General features: G+C 48.8%; 1 protein-coding gene across 2 annotated transcripts in view; it reads left to right on the forward strand.

The window, feature by feature from the left end:
* The window catches only part of sema4c (sema domain, immunoglobulin domain (Ig), transmembrane domain (TM) and short cytoplasmic domain, (semaphorin) 4C), a 102,149-nt gene that overhangs the window by 42,240 nt on the left and 44,265 nt on the right, over nt 1-15,644 (forward strand). For both annotated transcript variants that reach the window (XM_080216823.1, XM_080216824.1), the window contains exon 3: nt 12,659-12,807. In XM_080216823.1, coding sequence (XP_080072949.1) covers nt 12,659-12,807 — 149 coding nt within the window. The remainder of the gene's footprint in view (nt 1-12,658; nt 12,808-15,644) is intronic.

Below are 15,644 nucleotides of genomic sequence, written 5' to 3' on the forward strand. Positions count from 1 at the left end.
GGATATCTTTATCAAAAGCAGCACCTGGAAATACCCAAGCAGTGCAACGTTAGACGGGGAGAATGAGAAGCCAAGGAGGAAGTGTTTGTGCATTAATTTTGTGAAAACAGTTACAAGCTCCACAAACAGTGCATAGCCTGACAGGTCCTGGAGATCAGATCAAAAATCTGGGACATCAGCCCTAATGCTGGAGGAGCAGAATTAGGCCATTCAGCCCATCACATCTCTGCCATTCCATATGTTTCTCAGTCCCATTCTCCTGTCTTTTCCCCCAGAACTGTCGGTCTCCATACCAATCACAAGCCTGTCTATTTCTGTCTGAAATACCAAGTTAAAAACTTTGTTTATTAGTCAGAAGTGAGGTTCACATTCACGCTGCAATGAAGTTACTGTGAAATTCCCCTAGCCGCCTGATCAGGTCAACACACCAAACCAGCACGTCTTTCAGACTGTGGGAGGAAACCCTTGCAGACACGGGGAGAATGTGCAAACTCCACACAGACAGTGACCCAAGCCGGGAATCAGAACTGGGTCCGTGACGCTGTGAAGCAGCAGTGCTAATCACAGTACTTCCACCCGTTGTTCAGTTGGATAAAGTTTGTCTTACTGTTGTATGAGGAGGAATTATTTTAGCCTAATATCATCTGGCCTCCACAGCCCTCCTGGGGCAATGAATTCCACAGATTAACTGGCCTCTGGCTGAAGAAATTCCTCTTCATCTTGCTTCCAAAGTGTCATCCCTTTGCTCCCAGGCTGATCCAAGTCTCTCCGACTGATGGAGACATCTTCCCCACGTCCACTCTATCCAGGCTTCAGGATGCTGAGAACAAAATCCGGTCTGTCCGTGTACAAGGCAGCAAAACTAAATTGTATTCATCCTGTTCTTTCCATGACTTCATCATGTCCCCAGAGTGCAAACACCCAATTAATAAAATCAAATTAGTGCGGATGCTGGAATGTGAAACCAAAAGAGAAAATGCTGGAAAAGTCTCAGCAGGTCTGGCAGCATCTGTAAGGAGAGAAAAGAGCTGATGTTTCCAGTCCAGGTGACCTGTCAAAGCTCCCTTCTCCTGATGTGGAGATGTCAGCATTGGACTGGGGTGGGCACAGTAACAAGTCTCCACAACACCAGGTTCAAGTCCAACAGGTTTATTTGGTTTGGCTGCACAAGCTTCCAGAGTGCTGGCCCTTCATCACCTGAAGAAGGAGCAATGCTCCAAAAGCTTGTGCTATCAGACTTTGTGTTGTCAGACTTTGAACTTGTCTCTCCTGACAGACCTGTTGAAAAGTGCAGTCACCGTTGTAATGTAGAACAATGCTGCCTGTGTCAGAGCAGCTCCAGTTGAATTCTGAGAGTGGGTTTTGGTTGCGGTAGGATTGGACTGTAATAGCACGGGAGGAGACCCTTTGACTCATTATGTCAGTGCTCATTCTGTTGAACTGTTGATTGAGTCCCACTGGCCTCGTTTTTCCCCTTTAGCTTTCCAGATATTTTTAACCTTCATTCCCTTCTGTAAGTTGCTATTGATTCTTCCGAGCAGTGCATTCCACATCTCTCAAACTCTGCATTTTCCTTACAAAAGGTTTTGGTTCTGATTTGTCTGCAGTTATCTCTGTTCTCCAGTGATTAACTGAAAAAAAAAAGTTTCTCCCTCCTTCACTCTATCAAAACACTTTGGCTGCACCAATACAAAGTCATCTCAATCAACCTGGCTGTTGGAGTGGTCTCTGATTTGGTGTTTCCTGTTGCCTAAGTTTGGCCAGCTCTTCTCCTCCTCCTCCTCCTCCCCCTCCTCCTCCTCCTCCTCCCCCCGACTGCCCCACCAAGAACATCTTGTTGGTGAAGAACAGGACTAGAGGACACAGCCTCAAGATGAGGGCAGGGGGGCAGTTTAGATCGGAGTTGAGGAGGAACTTCTTCACTCAAAGGGTGGTGAATCTCTGGAATTCTCTGCCCGTTGATGTGGTGGAGGCTGCCTCACTAAATATATTTAAGTCACGGGTAGATAGGTTTCTGACAGACAAGGGAATGAAGGGTTATGGGGAGAAAGCGGGCAAGTGGAACTGATCCACTTCAGATCAGCCATGATCTTATTGAATGGCGGGGCAGGCTCAAAGGGCTAGATGGCCTACTCCTGCTCCTATTTCTTATGTTCTAAGAACATAGGGATGTACTCTGCCTGTGGCAGAAATGGGAAGAGAAAAATAAATAGCAGCAGAATTTAGCTTGTGTAATGAATTGGAGAGTTGTGTAGGTTACCTGTTACTACAGAGTCTCACAGTGAGCTGGCACTTCAACCAGAATCCTCCTCGCACCATCAAGTTGTAGTTTCAGCTCTAGTCCTATTTGTGAAATTCACCTAATTTCCTTCATCTCTGGAGGAGAATGAACAATCACACCTCGTCCTCCACTGATAGAAGGCACACTTTTCCAAAATAAAACAAAAGCAGCTGGAAACGTGCACTAATAAAAGCAAAACACGCTCAGGATGAATGCTGGATCACCTCAGCAGGTCTGGCAGCGTCTGTCAAGAGCGAGGGAAACATGATTTGAGTCCATCTGACCCTTCTACAGACCAGTTGTGTTGTCTGGTCAGACAGACTGGGAAGGCTGTGTTTCTGTCTCCACAGATGTTGTTGAGGAAGTTCACATCAGGTCAGGCAGTGTCCCTGCTCGAAGAAAACCACAACTCCTATTTCAGGCTAACAGACTCCTCTTACTGTTTTTGATAAAATCATGGAATCCCTTCAGTGTAGGAGGAGACCATTTGGCCCATCAAGTCGGCACTGACGACAGCCCCACATATTTCCCCTGCTAATCCCCCTGACACCTGGGTCCATTTTAGCATGGCCAATCCACCTAACCTGCATGTGTTTGGAGTGTGGGAGGAACCCGGAGGAAACCCATGCAGACACGGGGAGAATGTGCAAACTCCACACAGACAGTGGCCTGAGGCTGGAATTGAACCCGGGTCCCTGGCGCTATGAGGCAGCAGTGCTAACCCACTGCGCAATCGTGCTGCCCTGGCAAATATAATTTGTTAAAGTTTATTTATGAGTCACAAGTTAGACTCGCGTTAACACTGCAATGAAGTGACTGTGAAAATCCCTAATCGCTCCACACCGGTGTCTGTTCGGGTACACTGAGGGAGAATTGGGCATGGACAATGCACCTAACCAGCACGCCTTTCAGACTGAGAGAGGAAACCCATGCAGACATGGGGAGACTGTGCAGATAGTGACCCAAGCTGGGAATGGAACCCGGGCCCCTGGCGCTGTGAGGCCTGAGGTGTGCCACCCTGCTGAACGTGCAGCCTGTTGTAGTCCCCGGATGTACCCTGGAGGGCTTTAGCCAGTGGCTGTTCTCTTTTAGTGTGCACCTCAGCCCCATTGCTTTGGGTGGGTGACACACCGGGCTGGCGTAATGCTGGAGTGTGGCAGGAGGGGGGTTAATGGCCGATAGCTTCAGATGGTGGGCAGATTCGGCTCCGTATCCTCAGCGTTTGAGGCCAGCTGACACTCATCTGTGCGTGGTATCTGGCAGGGAAATTGTTAAAAGATGATGCCGCGGGCGGGGGCACCCGCAGCCTGGCTTGTGTTTTGCAGCTTGGAAACTGGCGTAATTCCTTCCGAGAGCTGAGCTTGTGGTACTGTTTCTTACAACTCCTGGGGGAGCAGGAACACTGAACGCCAACTGCTATTGTGCTGCTGCATTTCTCCAGTTAATCCCTTGAACCGCCTCCGTGGGCTGTGTGCCGTGAAATTCGGCCACTTTGAATATGCCAGTGGAACAAAACAAGGGATTCTTTTATTCCGTTGGCCCCAAATACATAAACATTAATGGGAAAGCTTAACTTGGAGAGGCAGGTTATTTACAGAGGACGTTCGTGGCAGCCTGTTCCCCGAGGAGGGGAGACCCTCCCTCCAGGGCGGTCAGGGTTTTCTGTCTGCCACGCTGCTAAGGCAGTGACCTATACTGGCAGGAACCTGGTGCCCCCGCAGGGAATGAACCTGAGCACCCATCCCTATCACCACCCCCGACCCCCATCGGCCTCAGAAACCCTGTTCATCTCCCCCGCTGTGTTTGTGTGTTGAGCTTTTGAGAGACTGTCTTCATTCAGGCTGCCCCATGGGACAGTACTGAGCAGCCAGAGGACTCCTTGTCCTCCACCCTTGCAGCTCAGCTCGGGAATAGCTAGCACACGCAAGGTGGTGACCTCTTGCATTCCACACTGCCATCTCCTGAAAGCGTTGCCTCCGGTAGACTTACGGCTTCCTTCCTCCGCTCCGTTCCCCCGTGGGATCCTTCATCTCTTGGCTAATGTGGGAAGTACCAAGCGGGTATGGTGCCTCATGGGACCAGGCTTTGACTCCAGCCTCGGGTGAATGTCTGTCAAGTTGGCATGTTCTCCCCATGTCTGCTTGGGTTCCCCCCCCCCGGGCCCTCCTGTTTCCTCCCCCAGTCCAAAGATGTGCGGGTGAGTTGGATTGGCCATGCTAAATTAACCCCAGTGTCAGGGGATCAGCAGGGTCAATTTGTGGAGCTGTGGCAGTGGGGCCTGGGTGAGATTGTAGTCAATGTAGACTCGATGGGCTGAATGGTCTCCTGCACTGTAAGGATTCGATGATTTGATACAGTTAAGTGGGGGGAGGTTGGTGGAGCATGGCTTTAGATTACGCGTGCCTGGAACTCTTCCCAAGCAGCAGTCACAGCCTCGTGCTAAAGAACAAGAACACCGGCTGTTAGTCTCCCTTCTAATTCGTAGCCCTCAGCTCCTTGGCAGCACTCAGCAGCTGAGGCGTTGATGGAACGACACACCAATACGCAAGTGTGCCTCGTGCACGCGCCACCCTCCTGCTGTCTGCCTGAAGGAGCACAATTGGAGTCCAGTGGGGTGAGGGATTTCAGCGAACCTGAGTGGTGAGGACCCAGGCGAGTGGTGAACACCAGCCAATGTGCCACCTGCTCCTGCCAAGCAACACAAGACTCTGTCTGCCTGGCCAGGATCTGGTTAACCTAACTGAGCTCTCCTTACATCTTGCTGGGTGATTCATTGTGAAATGAATGGAAAAGGAAGAGAGAGAGCTTGAGGTCTTTGAAAGAAGGGCCTGAAGCCACAGCAGATTGGTCAGTGGCGGAACTGGACATGTTTCAGCTGTGGGTCTTTGAGAAGGTTTGCAGGAATTGCTGAGGAGGCCAGTGTAAAAGACCCCTTGAGCAATGGGTTAAATGTTCTTGCATTATCATTGTTTTAGTATAAGCTTTGACCTGGGGGGCTGCTCCCATGGTCTCTGTGTCTTTCTGCTGTTTTGCGTCAGTGGATTAAAAGTAAGCAGTTTGAAAGCTAACTCTGTCCACGCAGCAGATTGAGTCAATGTTCCACAATAGAACAGTAGCTAAACTAAATGATCAGTCTCATACCCTTACATGTTGGAGACAACAGGAAGTGTCGACTCTGTCTACACTTCCCACTGCCTTGGGAAAAGCAGCCAGCATAATTAAGGACCCCACGCACCCTGGACATTCTCTCTTCCACCTTCTTCCATCAGGAAAAAGGTACAAAAGTCTGAGGTCACGTCCCAGCCGACTCAAGAACAGCTTCTTCCCTGCTGCTGTCAGACTTTTGAATGGACTTACCTCACATTAAGTTGATCTTTCTCTACACCCTAGCTATGACTAACACTACATTCTGCACTGTTTCCTTTCCTTCTCTATGAATGGTATGTTTTGTCTGTGTGGCGTGCAAGAAGCAATACTTCTCACTGTATACTAATACATGTGACAATAATAAATCAAATCAAATGTGTCTATATGACGCATGAGTCTCCCTCTGGGAAAAGGATGTCACTTTGAGAATTGTAAAATATTGAGAGTGCTTTTATTGAAAACAAACTGTCGTGACCCCTTTGCTCCTGGTTGCTGTCCTGGGCTTCCTTTAGGGTGCTTGGATACTTCAGTGTGAGTGGCAACAAACAGGGAGAACATCCGACTGATTGACTTCCTCACGTTTATTTACAACATCAAAGACAGGCAACAATTTACTCGGTTCCTAAAGGTCCACCATTCAGTGTGAGAGAAACACGGAGCTTTAAAGTTGAGCTTGATCCCATTCGCTCCCTGTCGTCTGATTTTCTAGTGGTGACAGAGGGCCCCCTCTCTGCTATCTCCTTGATTTCAGCTGTCTTACAACCATAGAACATTACAGTGCAGAAACAGGCCTTTTGGCCCTTCTTGGCTGTGCTGAACCATTTTTCTGCCTCGTCCCACTGACCTGCACCTGGACCATATCCCTCCACACCGCTCTCATCCACGTACCTGTCCCGGTTTATCTTCAATGTTAATGAGCCCACATTTACCACTTTATCCAGCAGCTCATTCCACACTCCCACCACTCTGTGTGTGACGAACCATGCCCACACCCCCCCCACCCATATTCCCTTTAAATTTCTCCCGCTTCACCTTTAACCCATGTCCTTTCGTTTTTTCCCTCCCCTGGCTTCCGTGGAAGAAAGCCTGCTTGCATTCACTCTATCTATACCCATCACCTCTATCAAATCTCCCCTCATTCTTCTACGCTCCAGGGAATAAAGTCCTAACCCATTCAATCTTTCTCTGTAACTCAGTTTCTCAAGTCCCGGCAACATCCTTGTGAACCTTCTCTGCACTCTTTTCAACCTTATTAATATCCTTCCTGTAACCAGGTGACCAAAACTGTACATAATACTCTAAATTTGGCCTCACCAATGTCTTATACAACCTCACCGTAACATTCCAACTCTTATACTCAATACTTTGATTTATAAAGGCCAGTGTACCAAAAGCACTCCTTATGACCCTATCTACCTGTGACGCCACTTTTAGGGAATTTTGTCTCGATATTCCCAAATCCCTCTGTTCTACTACATGCAAGGATATTTTGGCCTTGGAGGGAGTGCAGAGGAGGTTTACTAGGCTGATGCCAGAGTTGAGGGGGTTGAGCTATGAGGAGAGGCTGAATAAATTAGGCTTGTACTCGTTGGAGTTTAGAAGAATGAGGGGAGATCTCGTTGAGACGTATAAGGTGATGAATGGGATGGATAGGATAGAGGTGGAGAGACTCTTCCCGCTCAGAAAGGACAGTAGGACTAGGGGGCACAGCCTCAAGATAAAGGGGGGGCGGTTTAGAACGGAGTTGAGGAGGAACTTCTTCACTCAAAGGGTGGTGAATCTCTGGAATTCTCTGCCCGTTGAAGTGGTGGAGGCTACCTCGCTAAATATTTTTAAGACACGGGTTGATGGGTTTTTGATAAGCGAGGGGATTAAGGGTTATGGGGAGAGGGCGGGAATGTGGAACTGAGCCACGACAGATCAGCCATGATCTTATTGAATGGCGGGGCAGGCTCGAAGGGCTAGATGGCCTACTCCTGCTCCTATTTCTTATGTTCTTATGTTCAGTGTCCTACCATTTACCCTGTATGTTCTACCTTGGTTTGTCCTTGCAAAGTGCAATACCTCACACTTGTTTGCATTAAACTCCATCTGCCATTTTTCAGCCTATTTTTCTAGTTGGTCCAAATCCCTCTCCAAGCTTTGAAAACCTTCCTCACATCCACTACATCTCCAATCTTTGTATCATCAGCAAATTTGCTGATCCAATTTACCACGTTATCATCCAGATCATTGGACCCAGCACTGATCCCTGTGACACACCACTTGTCCCAGGTCTCCACTTGGAGAAGCAATCCTTCACCACCACTCCCTGGCTTCTTCCATTGAGCCAGTGTCTAATCCAATTTACTACCTTCCTAACTAACCTCCCAAGAGGGACCTTGTCGAAGGCCTTACTGAAGTCCATGTAGACAACATCCACCGCCTTCCCTTCATCCACTTTCCTGGTAACCTCCTTGAAAAACTCAAATAGATTCGTTAAACATGACCTACCACGCACAAAGCCATGTTGACTCTCTCTAGTAAGCCCCTGTCTGTCCAAGTATTTGTAGATCCTGTCTCTTAGTACCCCTTCCAATACTTTACCTACCGCTGACGTCAAACTTACTGGCCTATAATTTCCCGGATTATGTTTTGCGCCTTTTTTAAACAAGGGAACAACATGAGCTATCCTCCAATCATCCAGCACCTCACCGATGGATACTGAGATTTAAAATACCTCCTGCCAGGGCTCCTGCAATTTCAACACTAGTCTTCTCCAAGATCCAGGGGATTACCCTGTCTGGCCCTGGGGATTTATCTACTCTGATTTGCCTTTCTCTACGTGCCACAATTGTATGGACTCGGATTCAACTCCGGCCCCGTGCGACTGTCCAGACGGAGCCCGCACCCCCCCCACCCGCGTGGGTTTTCTCTGGGTGATCCAGCCCACCCCACACTCCAAAGATGTGCGGGTCAGGTTGACTGGCCGTGCTAAATTGCCCCTAACTGTCAGGGGGATCAGCAGGGCAAACACATGGGAATAGGGTCTGGGTGGGAGTGTTGTAGGTGCAGGCTCAATGGGCTGAATGGCCTGTTTCTGTAGGGATTGTCTGATCTCCCATTTCTGGCTGTTCCAGTTGACCAGGACAGTTAGGAGTTTGGCCATCCTCCAGTGTAAATGTGGCAACAATTGAATGGAGGGAAAGCGAGAGGTTTGGAAAATTCAGTCACCTCAAGCCAACAGCTGGAGACGTAATGGGTGGGATTTTACAGCCTCACTTGTCCCAAAACCCTAAAATCCCACCCGGAGGTCACCCTGCTCCTCCCCTCATCCACTCCGATTCCCGTGTTAGATGGGCTGGTAAAAATCCCAGTGTATATCAGTAAGGCCACGTTGTATCTTCCTGATGCCCCACACTCATTCCTCAATATTTAAAACAAAGTCCCATCGCTGTGAAATGGAACTGGCTTATTTCAAATTACTGGCTGATGTACGTACACAGACTAGGGGAACCCTGGGGGACGGGCAAGTTGGATACGCCACTGAGCTCGGTGGAGGGGAATATCTTTACTTGCACCAAGCACACGTTTCTGGCCTACTCCTGCTCCTATTTCTTATGTTCTTATGTTGTCACACAACCCCTACAGAAGGAGGCCATTCAGCCCATCAAGTCTGCACTGACCACAATCCCACCCAGAGCCTATTCCCCATCACCCCTGCTAATCCCCCTGACATTCAGATCAATTTTAGCACGGCCAATCGACCTGACTCTTTCATCTTTGGAGTGTGGGAGGAAACCGGAGCACCTGGACTGTAGATATGGGGAGAGTGTGCAAACTCCACACAGGCGGTGACCCGAGGTCGGAATCGAACCCGGGTCCCTGTCCCTGTCCCTGTCCCTGTCCCTGTCCCTGTCCGTGCCTCCCACTGCCTCTCACAACAGAGCCTCTTTTTTTCCTCACAAAGGACTAGGTCTAATTTGCAGTCTACACTGCCTTAAAGTACAGAACAGGACAATAATGCTGCTTCCACATTGTTGACGCAGTGTTGAGATGTTTTAACACCAGGGTGAAGTGATGATGATTCCTGATCAGCCATTGGTTGTGGCAGCAAGCTTTGAAGGCATCATCAAATGCCGCACAGGAAAATATTATGCGTCAGGAGAGTGTGTTTTGGGTTTCAAAATATGCAAATCCCTTCTCTGACTCATCTTGGGACCGAAACGCACAGTCATCCCACTCACTGGCAGCAGAGACATGGACTGGGGTCATGTAAATTTTACTGGGATCCTGGCTGGGTAGGGAATAAGCCGATGAGTTTGAAACAATGGGGTGTCAGATTGCAGTCACAACCCCCCTCTCCCACCCCCTCGGAAACCAGGACAATGTGGGATTGAGAGAGTCATGGAATCCTACAAATCTGAGGGCAAGTGGTGGCTGATGCAAGCACGTGCGGCTTCACCTATTTCTAACTCGCAGTGTGTGTCTGAATCGGCAGGATGAGTTAGGAGTGGTGAGATTACCGGAGAGAATAGGCACAGTGCCCACGATGATTCCCCAGGAGTCCCTGCGAACTAACATTTGGGTAGCAATGAAAGCGTGCTTTGTGAAATAATTGGAAGTGATCCAGGTTGGATTGTTGAATATGCTTCGTGGTCTAAAACTGGATCCACGGCCTCTCTGCATCCCTGTCCCAAACCTCAGTTTAGGGCCTTCCTGACAAGGCACCGTCTCTCACACTGGGCTTGTTTGGTGGTCAGTGCTGGCCTCTGGACAGGTTCTGTTGAGGACTGTGACCCTGATCCCTGGGTCAGGGAGGGGTAATCCTCCATTCCCCTTTGCTGATGGATACTGTTACAAAGCCTCTTGTTGGGGACATTGGCTGAGGGTGGGTTTGGGGTCTGCTTTGGTAGCCTTTCCATTCCTTCAGACTTTGCCAGCAGCAACACTGTTTGTGGCGTCTTGGGTCAGGGAAGGTAGCACAGGCCTAGGATTTCACTGAGCTGGGCATCTGAACTGCTTCTCCATTATCAGTACAGCACAGGAACAGGCCCTTCTGCCGCCCATCAAGCCTGTGCTGACACAGATGCCTCTCCATGGTCTATCTCCCTCTATTCCCTCCTAATTCATGTATCCATCCAGATGTCTCATGAATCTTGTTCTGGAATCTGCTTCCACCATCTCCTCCAGCCCAGGCACTCACCACCCTCTGTGTGGAAAACTTGCCCCTTACATTGCTTTTAAACTCTCTGACCCCTACTACCCCCGCTCCCCACACACACACACACACACATTCCACCTATGTCATTGACCCTGGGGAAAAAACTCTGACTATCCACTCTCTCCAAGCCCGTCATAATCTTGTAGACCTTTTGATTTATTATTGTCACGTGTATTAGTATACAGTGAAAAGAATTGTTCATTGAATGCGATTCAGACAAAGCATACCATTTATAGAGAAGGAAAGGAGAGAGTGCAGAATGTGGTGTTACAGTCATAGCTCGGCTGTAGAGAAAGATTAACTTATTGCAAGGTAAGTCCGTTCGAAGGCCCAACGGCAGCAGGGAAGAAGGTGTTCTTGAGTCAGTTGGTACGTGAGCTCAGACTTTTGTCTCTTTTCCCGTTGGAAATGAAGATGTCCGGGGTGTGTGGGGTCCTCCATTCAGCTGGCTGCTTTTCTGAGGCAGTGGGAAGTGTAGACACAGTCAATGGATGGGAGGCTGGTTTGCCTGATGGCTTGGGCGACATTCAGTTGTAGTTTATTAGGTTCCCCCTCATCTTCCAATGCTCCAATGAAAACAATCCATGTTTGTTCAACCTTGCTTGATAGTCCATATCCTCCAAAGCAGGCAGCAATCTCTCTTGAACCGGAGGAATCATTTGGATAGAATTCTGCTTATGCGCCATTCCAGATTCTTGAGCTGAGTGATGCAAGGCCTCAGTCCAATCATCAGACATGATCACACCTTCACCCTGGCAGTAAAGGTGTTCAGTGCAATGCTGTAGGAGGTGAGCAGTGAAACAGGCCCATGTTAACAGTGCTTGACTTGAGCTTCCTCCCATTCTCCACATTCTACTTCAATAAGCCGAACCTTCTCTTTCTTTTCTTATGGTTGTCTCGTTACCTCCTAAATGCAGCTACACTGTTTGCTTTAGCTGCTCCGTGTACACGCAAGCTCCACAGTGTCCCCTCTCTCCGAATACCGGGGTTTCTTCGAAATTCAGGGAAGATCTTCCCTTGGTGGCCTCTTCCCCGCAAACTGAAAAGGTTTCTGTCACGATCTTCAAGACCCCAATGAGATCAGCTCTCAGCTTTTCTCCTTCTTCCAGCCTGTTATATTAACCACGCATTTCCACTATCGTCCCTGTCAATACATCCATTCCAATGCCTCTTTCGTACTATCGTGACCACAACTGTGTGCAGCCACCTAAGTGTGGTCACACACTCTGGTACAGATCTGAAACACTTCTCCACTTCTCAGTTCCGTGCCTCTGGCGTCAGCTTGCCTTTGTTATGACATTATTAACCTGTGTCACAACTGTGATTTGTGTATTTGTACTCAGATTCCTTCTGCTCTTCCAGCACCGTTGGATTCAGTTAGGTATGTTACCTCCATCACATTATTGGCACCAAGTGATTCCTCACATTATTTCTGTTCAAATTGATTTGCCAGCTCTACATCCCTCTGGCAAAGTTTCCCAAACCTTTTCCTCCACCGCTGCGTTTGTGTATTAGTGAGTATCGATCTGTCACCGTTACAGCAGCAGCAGGAGGGATTCAAGGTAATGATTTGAAATGATCAGACAAAGTGGACTTCTGCTGTTTGTTGTAGAACGAATACCTTGTAATATATTGCTATTGAGCCTTGGAAGAATGCTCAGCTGGATGCTCCTTTTTACAAATCACATTTAAGAATGGAGTGCGTCATGTTTATGTGTGGGGTTGTGTCACCGTACATTACGGGCATACAGACCTGTGTGTTTGTACTCTGCTGGGGTGTTATGACCTGTGTCTGTTTGTGTGTGTGTGTGGGCAGTGGGGTTCTGTCATCTTCTCAGCATGTGAGTTGTTTGGGGAGAGGGGGAGCTTTTCGTTCTGTGGGGATGCCGGGAGTTTTGAGGTTTGCCCATGTGCTGACGCGCTGGCAGGAACTCTTTGGTCTTTCTGCAGGTTTTGGCTACCTGTTGGCACGACAGCTGAGTGTCACTCGGAAGCTAATGTCCCTCCTCTCTCTGTCTCTCTTGCAGCTCTGAAAGAGGTGAAACGCTTCTCTCAACCCAATGTCTTCAACTACACCACCCTGCAACTGGATGAAGATGAGCAGGTTCTGTACGTGGGCGCTCGAGAGGCTGTGTTTGCCCTCTTCACACATAATGTGACCGAGGTGAAAGAGGCGGTAAGGAACGTTTCTGGTTGGAAACAGGCTGTATCCGATATGGCGGTCAGTTAGGGTCACTCTGAGCTCCTCACCCACATGTTCAGAGTATGTCCATCATCCTTGGTGGTGCTGGTAAATAGAACAATTGGGAAACATCATCATCGTCATCATCCTGGAATGGTGCAAGGCTCCATTGTAGAAAGAGCTCTTTGGCCCATCAACTCTGCACCAATAGTAACTACTGTTAAAGTCACAAGGATCCCGTTTTCCTGTCCCATATCCTTGAATGTTACTCTGTTTCAAGTACTTTTTAAAGGTTTCCAGCCTCCACGACCTTCCCAGGCAGTGCACTCCAGATCCCCACCACCCTCTGAGCGAGACAGCTTTTTCCTCAAGTCCCCTCTGAATCTCCTGTCCCTCATCCCAAAACGATGCCCCCTCATGATTGATTCCTCAACTCAGGGGAACAGCTGCTCCCGACTCACTCTGTCCAGACCCCTCATGATCTTGTACACCTCAATCATGTCCCCCCAACACCTCAGCCTTCTCTGCTCTAGAGAAAACAATCTAAGCCTATCTAGTCTCTCCAAATAGCTCCGATGCTCTGTCCCAGGCAGCACCCTGGTGAATCTCTTCTGTATCCCACTCGTGTTGTCACATCCTATTGTCAGTGAAATTAAATTTGGGTCTTAGATGGGACATTTGAGAGTTTGTGTATCTGCCTGAGAATAGCAGTGCAGACTGCTAATTCATAAGAGCACTCCTGTATCCTTGCAGATATATTTGTGTACAGTTCTATCAGGTCTCAGTTATTGAAGCATGTGACGATACACCAGTATCAGGTGCTCCTGATGTTAACCCTTCACTCTTCCATGAGTTTTCCACGGGACACAGCCAGCCTTCTCATTGCCCATCCCAAATTGCCTTTGAGAAGGTGGTGGTGAGGCTGCAGTCCGTGTGTCCCCACCATGCTGTTACAGAGGGTGTCCAATGGTTTTGACCTGGCTGCATGAATATATTTCCAAGCCAGATGGCCTGGAGGGGAACTTGACAATGGTGATGTTCTCATGTGTCTGCTGCCCTTGTCCGTCTAGGTGGCAGAGCTCACGGATCTGGAAGGTGCTGCACAAAGAGCCTTGGGAAGTTGCTACAGTGCATCTTGTTGATGGTACACAAGGTTGCCATTGTGCATCAGGGAGGGATGTTGAAGGTGGTCGATGCGATGCTTTGTCCTGGATTGTATCAAGGTTCTTGAGTCTTGTTGGAGCTTCACTCATCCAGGCAATGCTTGCATTGGGATGGACTGGATATCAAACATAGGATCTTCCCAGTCGTTATTCCAGGGTATGACCTGGGAAGGTGCATTTAGCATCTGACCTGAAGGTGGCACAGTGGTTAGTGCTGCTGCCCCATAGTGCCAGGGGCCTAGGTTCTGATTCCTGGCCTTGGCTCACTGTCTGTATGGAGTTTGCACATTCTCCCCATGTCTGTGTGGGTTTCCTCCCACAGTCCGTAAGATGTGCTGGTTAGGTATATTGGCTGTGTTAAATTCTCCCTCAGTGTACCTGAACAGGCGCTGCAGTGTGGCAACGAGGGGATTTTCACACTCATCTCATTACAGTATTATGTCAGTCTAATTGTGACCTAATAAATAAAAGTTTAACAGAAAGCTCCAAAGCCTGGACTTTGTGGCAAGTTTGGACCCAAGCCCAATTTGCAAGTTGCTGGGTGGTTTATAAGTTTCACTTGGTGAATATACGAGCGACGTCTATTAGCAACCATTTCTTTGAGCAAGCAGGCATTTGGATCTTGCTGCTATGTCCAGCTGGCCATTGGAATGTAAGAACAGTTTTTTAATACTGAAATATAACAGCTCTTCAGTTGGTATGCAGGATAACATTGGGAGTGTTATCATTGCTACTTGTCATTCCCCCTCCCTGGCAGCCCATGGAGTGAAGAGTGGTTCCTTATGCTCTTTTGCTGGCAGCATCCGGCCAAGCAGTACTGCCTGCCCAGTGTGTGAGACGTAGCATACTTCTCTCTACTGTTCATGCTCATTAAATCATCGAATCCCTACAGTTGCAGAAGGAGGCCATTTCACCCATCGAGTCTGCGCTGACTCTCTGACAGAGTATCTTACCTAGGTCCCTATCCCCACGTTTACCCCACTGATCCCCCGAACTTGTACATCTTGGGACACTCGGGAGCCATTTAACATAGCATGTCCAGCTAGCCTGCACATCTTTGGACTGTAGAAGGAAACTGGAGCATCCAGAGGATGCAGACAGTGGGGAGAGCGTGCAAACTCCATACAGTCAGTCACCTCAGTCCGGAGTCAAACCCGTGTCCCTGGCACAGTGAGGCAGCAGTGCTAACCACGGTGGCACCGTACTGCCCAGGCCAATGAAGGAACAGGCGCAGTGAATAACCTAGTCAGCCGGTCCGAATAATACTCTGAAAGAAAGGTCAGTCATTCTGTAAACCGGTGCTTCCCAAACTGACCCCATCTTAATGTCTTTGATGTTGTGGGCCTCTTCCCAGAGGGAAAACTTGGTGGGGTTGGGGGGTGGCGTTGATGGAGTTAAAAGCGATGGGGTTTGCCCTGAGGAATGTGAAGACTTGACTTTTCATTCAAACAAGGGAGGAAAGACCCAACTTTCGAACAGCTGCGGCTTTTGCAACGGTTGAGTCTCGGATAACAGAGAATTTAGTCACGTCCACCCAAACACACAAAGGAGCTAAGCAGCCCTCAGGACGAGCACCATTGTAACAACGCCTCCTCCCCCAAATCTCAACCCCCATTGGGGGTTGTGAGCAGTTTGGGAACCCCCCCTGCCCCCTGCTGTAAACTGTTT

Source organism: Carcharhinus amblyrhynchos, chromosome 34 (assembly GCF_965287045.1).
Source record: "Carcharhinus amblyrhynchos chromosome 34, sCarAmb.v2.hapA, whole genome shotgun sequence".
In the NCBI taxonomy this organism is placed as follows: Eukaryota; Metazoa; Chordata; class Chondrichthyes; order Carcharhiniformes; family Carcharhinidae; genus Carcharhinus; species Carcharhinus amblyrhynchos.